The sequence below is a fragment of the Otolemur garnettii genome, unplaced genomic scaffold (genome assembly GCF_000181295.1).
Source record: "Otolemur garnettii isolate 467f Iridium unplaced genomic scaffold, OtoGar3 scaffold00066, whole genome shotgun sequence".
Lineage (NCBI taxonomy): Eukaryota > Metazoa > Chordata > Mammalia > Primates > Galagidae > Otolemur > Otolemur garnettii.
In genome coordinates this window covers 922854-933084 of record NW_003852461.1, presented here as the reverse complement: position 1 = coordinate 933084, position 10231 = coordinate 922854, and the positions used below count along the sequence as shown (strand labels likewise).

The 10231-nt window shown below is 40.3% G+C and overlaps 1 protein-coding gene across 1 annotated transcript in view; it reads left to right on the top strand.

Annotated features, from left to right (window-relative positions):
• NDC1 (NDC1 transmembrane nucleoporin) overlaps positions 1-10231 on the top strand; it is a 55232-nt gene that overhangs the window by 19494 nt on the left and 25507 nt on the right. The window contains exons 8-12 of the mRNA XM_003793105.3: positions 1514-1606; positions 4142-4223; positions 6086-6241; positions 9526-9771; positions 9871-9986. Coding sequence (XP_003793153.1) covers positions 1514-1606; positions 4142-4223; positions 6086-6241; positions 9526-9771; positions 9871-9986 — 693 coding nt within the window. The remainder of the gene's footprint in view (positions 1-1513; positions 1607-4141; positions 4224-6085; positions 6242-9525; positions 9772-9870; positions 9987-10231) is intronic.

Genomic DNA, 10231 nt, shown 5'->3' with positions numbered 1-10231 from the left:
CTGCTGTGGTGACACAGCTCACAGCAACCTCCAACTCCTGGGCTTAGGACATTCTCTTGCCTCAGCCTTCTGAGTAGCTGGGACTATAGGCGCCCGCCACAACACCCAGCTATTCTTTTCGTTGCAGTTCTGCCAAGGCTGGGTTTGAACCCACCATCCTCAGTATATGGTGCCGGTGCCCTACTCATTGAGCCACAGGCGCTGCCCCACTCAAATATTTTATTCAAATGTTTTTTAAATGAATGAGAATTACTGAATTTTGCCATGTCTTATGTGTACTTTTTTGCCCAAATTTATTTATTTATTTATTTAGACAGAGTTTCACTTTGTGGCCCTCAGTAGAGTGCTGTGGCATCATAGCTCACAGCAACCTCCAACTCTTGGGCTCAAGTGATTCTCTTGCCTCAGCCTCCCCAGTAACTGGGACTACAAGTGCCTGCCACAATGCCCACCTTTTTGTTTTGTAGAGATGGGGTCTCACTCTGGCTCAGGCTGGTCTTGAACTCCTGAGCTCAGGGCAATCCACCTGCCTCAGCCTCCCAGTGTGCTAGGATTACAGGTGTGAGCCACCATGCCCAGCCTTTGCTTAAATTTTTGAGGCAAAAATGAGGATGTGCATTGTACATGCTTGGTACAGCTTGAGAGCACCCCTGGGCACATGGGGTTCTACTTGGAAGGATCTGGGATCTGGGATCCAGTGGGTTAGAATGGCTTCTGCAAGTGTTGTGGTAAGGGGAAGAAGTGGGGGTGACAGGATAGGCTGTAGCTCTGTGGGGTAAGGGCTGAGGCCCAAGGCCCAACTGTGTGGAGTGGACTGGAAGGCCCATGGAGGCCCTGAGGACTCACCTGGCTGTCTACAAGGCTAAGCAGCTTCAGAGGCTCCTGCCCCATTGGTCACACGTGTGGCTGTCTTGGCTGTGTCCGCCACCCTCACCCCCCACCCCCATGTGGCAGGGAGGAATGGGCCTACAGGAGATAGGGAAGGGGCAGCCTTCACAGAGGGTGGCTGCTGCTGGAGAGTGGTGCAGTCCACACATTTACCAGGGGAGCGTTAGCCTTCCCCAGATGTGTCTCCCCTGGGCTACAGTTAGTCACTTTCTCAAGGGCTTTTTTCCTAAAAGCTTGGGCCCAAAATGTGGGTGCACATTATACATGAAGGCACATTTTACATGGCAAAATAGGCTACTTTTGAAAAAAATGTAGTGTTTGTCTTAGAAAATTAGTGTTTCTGTTTAAATTTACCCTGTAGGTTTGTATTTTTCAGTGGTTTCAGAGAATCTTTGTTTCTGAAACTTATTTCTGTTATTTAAAGCTAGAATCTAATAAAATTGGGACAATAAGTATTTTAAAATGATGGGTTTGGGATTGTATGACTTTAATGCAACCTGTTTTTATAGGGAGCGCTAAAGATGTTAATTTGACTGTGTTGTCTTTTATAATAAATTTCAGTTGGTGCTTATTGAATATAACATGATCATGAAAAAATTATTTTGGGGGTCTTTATATTTGATAGGCTCATGTATTTCCTGTGCAACCACCATTTGCAGAAGAGTCAGATGAGTGCCTTCCAAAAGTTTTAAATAGCAATCCTCCCCTCATCATAAAGGTAACAAACTATATACTTTTATCTTTACAATCATGTCTAACTTGTTTCACAGTATGGATTTAATATTTATAGTGTGTTTAGAGATTTAGATATGTTTTTTGAGGGCCCAAAATGTTTTAGTAGGAATATTTGTAAAAAACTACCTACTTGCTAATGCTGTTTATTTTTTCAGTTTTCATTCCAAGTGTCTAAAATACAAATGTATAATGCAGTGTTTGGGTACAAGCTAGCTAATACCATATTCAGAAAGACATAAAAATATTTCCCAGCATAAAATACGATATCCAACTATCTATATTAGCTTTTTACAAATTATTTGCAGTAGCTAGATGAAACATTCTTGACTTTTTGGTCACTGGATCAAGACGTATTTTTACTTATGTAGTATTGTAGGCTTTTGTGATCAAAGGTTGTGCTTAGTAGTACATAAGTACTTAGTGAACTCTTTTCAAATATGAACCACTAAGCTGGACATGGTGGTGCATGCTTGTAGTCTCAGTCCTCAGAAAGCTGACTGGGGAGGATGCTTGAGGCCAGGAGTTCTAGACTAGCATGGACAATATAGCTATACTCTTTCTCCTTTCCCCCCCCCAAAAACCCTTACTGGTAATGACCCTAAAACAAATTAATTTTTATTTTTTCCTAAAACAAATTATTATCAAAAGAGTTTAAGGAATATACATTATGTTTACAAATCAAGCTAAGTGAATGTAAATCGTTTTGACACGAATTACAATTTGAATTTTTTTTTTTTTTTTTTGGAGACAGAGCCTCAAGCTGTCGCCCTGGGTAGAATGTGCGCTAACATCACAGCTCACAGCAACCTCTAACTCCTGGGCTCAAGCCAGTCTCCTGCCTCTGCCTCCCTAGTAGCTGGGACTACAGGTGCCTGCCACAACGCCTGGTCATTTTTTGTTTGCAGCTGTTGTCGTTTGGCAGGCCAGCTCAGGTGTATGTGGCTGGCACCTTAGCTGCTTGAGCCATAGGTGCTGAGCCTAAGATTTGAAATTTTGAAGTAGATCTATAATATGTGTGATCCTGTTAAAAGGTCACACATACAGTACTTTAAAAAGAACTGAAAGAAGATAGAATCCAGACTTTTGATCACACTCTAAAGAAGCTGTAAATAAATAAGAAAATGAACCACTAAGGCTCTAAAATTGCCTTTAAATACAATTATGACTGGTTTGTTAGATAAACTTTTTTTTTTTTTTTTTTTTTTTTTTTTGAGACAGAGCCTCAAGCTGTCGCCCTGGGTAGAATGTGCGCTAACATCACAGCTCACAGCAACCTCTAACTCCTGGGCTCAAGCGAGTCTCCTGCCTCCGCCTCCCAAGTAGCTGGGACCACAGGCGCCCGCCACAACGCCCGGCTATTTTTTGGTTGCAGCCGTCATTGTTGTTTGGCGGGTCCGGGTTGGGGATTCGAACCCGCCACCTTAGGTGTACATGGCTGGCGCCTTAGCCGGTTGAGCCATAGGCGCCGAGCCTTGTTAGATAAACTTAAAAACATCAGTTACTCATGGTTACTTAGCAAATCTTTGTTTACTGGATGAGCGTCAGTCCCTGGAGGTCGCTTGGGTGGAATGATGGATAAGCCATAATATACCGTAATGGAAAATGCAGACACCCCAGACAATTAAAGTTTACTATGGTGGCTCGGCACCTGTGGCTCAAATGGCTAGGGAGCCAGCCACATACACCGGAGTTGGCAGGTTCAAATCCAGCCTGGGCCTGCCAAACAATAATGACAGCTACAACCATAAAATACCTGGGTGTTGTGGTGGGCGCCTGTGGTCCCAGCTGCTTGGGAGGCTGAGGCAAGAAAATCGCTTAAGCCTAGGAGTTGGAGGTTGCTGTGACCTGTGACGCCACAGTACTCTACCAAGGGCGACATAATGAGACTGTCTCAAAAAAAAGAAAAAAATTTACTATGGCAAGTGCAGTGAGATCTCTTCCTTTACTTGGAACTGACACAAGGAAACTTCACAGAGGGATGATCTCTTGAATGAGTAAAGAGGTTTACCAGGGGAAATAATGAAAATTTTTAGTTAAAAAAGAACAGTAGATATTATGTGTCTGCTATGTGCTAGGCACTGCCTTTGGGCATGATAGCAAGCACGATGTTGTTTTGTTCTCGTGGGCCTTGCCTCACAATTTGATGAGCAGAAGCAGGTTAGACACATAAATAATGTAATTGTAATATATCATATTAAGTGCTGGTGGAAAGTAGCGTGAGTGTATGTTTGTGTGAGGGAGGCCAGGGGAAGTTCCAGGAGCAAGTGAAATTAAGGTTTCCCACCATAGAAGTAGGAAATGATACAGAGAGTTCTTTGCATCTGGAGCCTCCAGAAGGTGGGGAGGGTAGAGATAGGAACATTTTAGAAATGTAGAAAGGAAGGTTATGGTTTTGAAATACTTTTTTCATGAAAAAGTTTTAACTGATTTGCCTGTTAGGATGTATAATGATACATCATAAATGAGATTTTGTGTAGAAATTAAAAAAATTGAATAATACACGTTTTTTTCCTTTTAGTATTTAGCCTTGCAGGACCTGATGTTGCTTTCTCAATATTCTCCTTCACGAAGACAAGAAGTTTTTAGCCTTAGCCAACCAGGTATTGCTGAAAGTCATAGACCTGACTAGGTGTGTGTGTGCAGAAAGTGCTTTACTTAAAGGCTTTGGTGACAGAGGGGTATTTAATAAAATATCACACATCACACATCAATGAGTCCATGAAATGAAGTACTGACTTGAATTTTACACAGCGTAAATGTTTGCATTGCTGTGGGTAGGATTTGGCACCAGGCAATGTTTATTTCCCTCAGCTCCCTCTTTCTCTTAATATGAGAAAAAAAATTTGATGCTGCAAGGGATTTTAAAAAATAGGTGGTTTAGCCAGGTATGATGGCTGGTCCCTGTGTCCCAAGCTTCTTGGGAGGCTGAGGTGGGAGCATCTGCTTGAGCCCAGGAGTTCTCAACCAGCCTGGATAGTACTGTGAGACCTGTCTCAAAAAAAAAAAAAGAAACCACTAACAGGTGGTCTAATGTCCTGCATGGGAGATAGAAGTGTGTACAGTGGCTTAAATAGAATTGCCAGAGTTGGAGTAAAAGAAACACTTCTCTGCTGTTCCTGGCAAAGACTGACTATTCAAGACCGTGACTGTGCCAGTGCTCTGCCTAGTTCCTGGAGGAAAAGCCGGCTGGTCCTAGCTGCTAGTGGGAAACAGAGAACCTGCGTAGCTTTTCTTCTTTCTAATCAGTTCTTCATTATTTTGCCAAACTTGCCAATTCCCAGATAGTAAAATAAACCTTCTGTAGTTAAATGTTATATGGAAATGAAATCCAGTTATATAAAAAATACAGTTGATTAGAGCCACTCTCCTTTTCGTAGTATGAGAAATCCAGACCTGATACTGTGGAAAATTAACTATATTTTTCTGTCAGATTTGGGTTAACTTAGGAATTCTTGCTATATTAAATATTTTTACCAGAAATTTCAAGGAAACTGTATAAAAGGGTGGCATGTGCTCTGCTAGAGAATGTGTGTTCTAGGGCATATTAAAATTTCATTGGACTGCCACACCGTTCCCAGTGGTCCTGAGTTACAGCGATGTAAAACACTCTGAGGCCTACTGAGGGAGTACTGTGCGCGCGCGCGCGCGTGTGTGTGTGTGTGTGTGTGTGTGTGTGTGTGTGCACGCATGCGTGCAGGTGAGGTATATTCCTCTTGACTTGTAAAAGGAGGGGATATTTAAGGAGAGACTTAATTGAAGAAGGAACGATTACTTGGCACACCAGATAGGGAACCAGTTTTTAGACGACTTCTTTTCCACTCTTAACACATAACAAAGTATACTTCATTTTTGCATGGTAACTGTAGGAGACAGAGATTTTAGAAAATTAAAAATAATGAGAAATAAGGGAATTTTTAAAGACCTGGGGATCACAGTTATTTAAGCTAAATAATAACAGATCTTTAAACTCTCCAAGTATAAAGTATGATCATTATTCATGAGTCACCAATAGGGCCTCTTACGTATATGAAAATGTAAGACAGCACAGTGGGTCCGACCCAACAGTAGAGGTCGCTGGGGCCGTGGAACGGATCATTGAACAACCCAGCAGCATTTGTTGCTTTGGTTCATTGTTCACAGGCCTAGCAGTCTGTTCAGTAGACTTCTCTAGTGAAGTAACTCTGGTCTTTCTCATTCAGATTCTGATCTAGTATTTGGTTTTAATAACCAATTTGAGGGTTTTTTTAAAAATGGTAAAACAGCAAGTTTTTATTTGTAGAATTTTGAGAAAGTTAATTGAATTCCTCCTAGGTATTAGATGGGATGTGTATAAATATACCTTACCAAGGAAAGTGGGCCCAGATGCAAAGTATAATGTAGAATTTCTTACTTTTTCCCCCTCATTTTGAGAGAAGACTATAAGATTATCTACATTTTAAAAGCTGCTGTTTGGACCTCGCAGGTGGACATCCTCACAACTGGACGGCCATTTCAAGAGAATGTTTGAATCTTTTAAATGATATGACTCAGAAACTGGTTCTCCACCAAGAAGCTGCTGCTACAAATGGGAGAATGTCTTCATCTTACCCAGTAGAACCTAAGAAATTGACTTCTCCAGGTAATTTCTATTATTGCTAAAAGAGGGGAAAGCATTTACATTTTATTTCTTAAGAAAGAGAGCATATGGGAGACTGAGGCGGGTGGATTGATTGCACTCAGAAGAGACCAGCCTAAGCAAGAGCAAGACCCCGTATTTAAAAATAGCTAGATGTTATGGTAGGCGGCTATAGTCTCAGTTACTCAGGAGGCTGAGGCCAAAGGTTCACTTTAGTCCAAGAGTTTGAGATTGCTGTGAGCTATCGCGCTATAGCACTCTGCCAAGGGCGACAAAGTAAGACTGTCTCAAAAAAAAAAAAAGAAAGAGGGCATGACAGTAGTTAATCTAAAGATACTTATATGAATGTGAAATGTATATTCATAGGGAAAATGATTCCACATATGGACATATGGGATATTGTATTGAACCACATTAATGTAGATCGGATATCATTGTAGATTAAAAACTTAAATCCAAAGCATCAAATTGTCCACTATAAGTATACATAGTTTTTTATTGGTCAGCTAAAAAAATTCAGTATGGAGATAGTGTTAAAAATGATACCAGAATGATGGTCATTAAATAGGAGACTTTAGCTTCCTCTAGTACAAAGCCAGATGAATCTTTATAGATAATATTGGATGTTGTTCTGGTTATGGCATCCCAGAAACAAAAAGCTGCTGGTCCAGAGAAGAGAAACGGAAATGGTTGAGTGATGTGGGAGTGGGCTTCACACTTGTTATTTGATTATTTTGAGAGAGCTGGATATAATCTTGCATTGAAAGACGAATGCTGAGAAGAAGAAGTGTAAGTGGAGGAACCTGTGCTGTTTCACTACATTCCATACCTACCTAGATGATGCCTGTGAGTGCGAGGCTGATACGCGGGCTTCATGTTTGCGTGTCTTTTGGAACCAAGCTTTTAATGAAAATGGGTGAAACTGGCTGGGTGGGCAAAGTGGTAACCTTGCGAGCACAGGCTTCATCTGTGAGTTAGCTTTGCGGCATTGCTCCCATGTGAGAATTTGGACCCAGTATCTGAGCTTCTGGTTTTTTGTTTTTTTTTAATTCTGAATTTGTTAAAAAAAAAATTGATGTGAAACTTTTCAGTTTTTAAACTTTGGCAACTAATATTGGTATTTTAAAAAAATCATTGTATGGATCAAAGCAAACTCATCTGTGGTTTTGAAGTCATTCCTCTGGTAGCGTCATGGCCCAAAAACTAATCTACAAAGGAAAAATGATTTAAATAAGTTCATGAATGTCTTAAAAGTGGAGAGTGTTTGAGTTGTTACCCCCTTTCAGATAAGCATTTACATGTATTTATTCAACAAATACTTATCCAATGCCTACTGCATATCAGATAATGTGCTAGAAGCCAGGGAGTCACAGATGGAAACATACTTGTAATACAGACCTTTTAGTGGACGGCATATAAACAATGACAAGACAATAGAAGTGCCAAAAAGGAAATCTTTCAAAAAGGAGTCTTTTGTAAGGGTAAGATGATCTTCAAAAAAGAAAGAAGGCCTTGCCCCTACTCGCAAGTATTTGTATGAGGTTCAAAGCCATGCCAGGTTTTCTAGGATGGCCTCCTCTAGGCGCAAGTTTTTGCTAAAGGGCAAATTATATCGAGGAAAATTTATAGCTCAAATGGTTGACCTGCCACTGTGGAGTCTCAGACTCTCTGCTTGAGATAAACTCAGTGTTTATGGTAAAAAAAAAAAAAAATATATATATATAGTATATATTTATAAATATAATATATATATGCCATAGGGATATGGAGCCATTAGAAAACTTTAAATAGGCCAATTAGATCCTATTAGCATATTAGATCATTGTAATTCTGGGTTGGCTAGATTATGGGTTTGATCAAATATGGATCATTCATTATTTTAAATTTTTGTCATATATCATTGTTCAGCCAAAATTTGCCTCCAATTTTGAGGAATAATTGCACAATTAATCCCAGTCTTAATTTTTAAATTGATTTTTTGAAGATTTCTACTAACCTTTAAAAAGTCATGTAATGAAAATTTGGTACTTGAGATGTTTAATTTCTTATGGTGTTTTTTTTTTTTTTTTTAAAGAGACAGAGTCTCACTTTGTTGTCCTTGGTTGAATGCTGTGGCATCACAGCTCACAGCAACCTTTAATTCTTGGGTTTGGGCGATTATTCTCTTACCTCAGCCTCCCAAGTAGCTGGGACTATGCCACAATGCCCAGCTACTTTTTTTTTGTTGTAGTTTGGCCAGGGCCGGGTTCGAACGCGCCACCCTTGGTATATAGGGCCGGTGCCATACTCACTGAGCCACAGGTGCTGCCTGTTAATGGTGGTTTGTTAAGAAGATAGAATCTCAGTTCAGTTTATCTTTTGGCGTTGTGCTGGAGTAGCAGGAAAAATTCTTTGATTTTGCACAGACTCTAACTAAATTGGTAAAGTGATAAGGTTTTATATGATTTTTAAAGATGCTATTTACATCTGAGAGGTATAGCTATCCTGGACTAATTGTCTTTGGTATGACTTTAATCAACCTGAAAGAACTTTGTAGAAAAGGAGGTAAGGTTAGCATGTTTTTCCTGTGCGTGTTCCCATTATAGGTTATGTTCAGCCAAGTAATAGTTATAGTAGGAACATAACACTGAAACTGGACAACGTTGTCCTTGGTTGAATGCTGTGGCATTCGTTTTTTTTTTTAATTGAGACAGCATCTCACTTTGGCTCTCGGTAGAGTGCTGTGGCGTCAGACCTCGCAGTAACCTCCAATTCTTGGGCTCATCGATCTATTTGCCTCAGCCTCCCCAGTAGCTGGAACTATAGACGCCGGCCACAATGCTGGCTTTTTTTTGTAGAGACAAGGTCTCTCAGGCTGATCTTGAACTCCTGAGCTCAGGGCAGTCCTCCCGCCTTGGCCTCCCAGAGTGCTAGGATTAGAGGCGTGAGCCACCACGCCCAGCCTTGGACAACTTTTAATGTAATAATTAAAGTTGTTGCTATTTAAAAATAAAATGTGAATTGACGAATTCATCTCAAGCAGCTTAGTTAGAAAAACTGATAAAAATATGGAGGGGAAACACAGAGAGACTGCACCATCCTGGCAAACAGATGTAAAAACTCCTAGAGTGGTCATTGAATTATAGTAGTAACATCTGAATCTTAAGAATGTAAACAAAAATGGAAATGATCTACTGAACCTTGGGTAACAGTGTTAGATGAGAAATGGAGTCGTATAAAATTTGAGAACCTTTGAGCTAGCTTTTCATTTTGGTTGCTCCTTCAGCACTGGATCTGTTCTCTTGCAGAAGACACTACTTTTCAAACACCAAAATCCAGCCAAATGCTTCGCCCTTCAGTGCCATCGTTAGTTAAAGCATCAGTCTTTTCTTCAAAATTATCTACACCTGATGTTGCCAGTCCCCTTGGAACCCCATTTGGCTCTAGTGTAATGAATCGAATGACTGGAATTTTTGATGTAAGCGCCTACTGTGGGTCGCCGCAAAGTCCTCAGCTAATAAGAAGGGGGCCAAGATTGTGGACGTCTGCTTCCGGTGAGGACTGTTTATTTTCTAAAACGTGAAACGTTTTAATTGTAGAGGATCAGACTGCTTAAGTTCTTACCTTACTGTTTTTGTTTTGTTTTTTAATAGGGGAGCAAATGACTGCATTTTCGAATCCTTTTCCATCTACCTCTACTAGTACTGAGGGTAAGGCAGTGAGACAGCCCAGTGTGGTTTATTCATGGATTCAGAATAAACGTGAACAGGTAGGATGTTATGGTTGTGGGACTTAGGTAACACTGAGAATGTTAAGGATCTCATATCAAGAGATCATCAGGAATGAATAAGACCTTTTTTTGATGTTTTATGTATTAAGTTGACACATGAAATTGCCAATATTTGACTGGTTTTTGAGCTATACCAAATTGCAGTTTCATATAGCTTGACCTGATCCCATGTCATTAGTCTGTGAATTCTTTCATTTAAGAAATATCTGAGTTCTTTTTTTTTT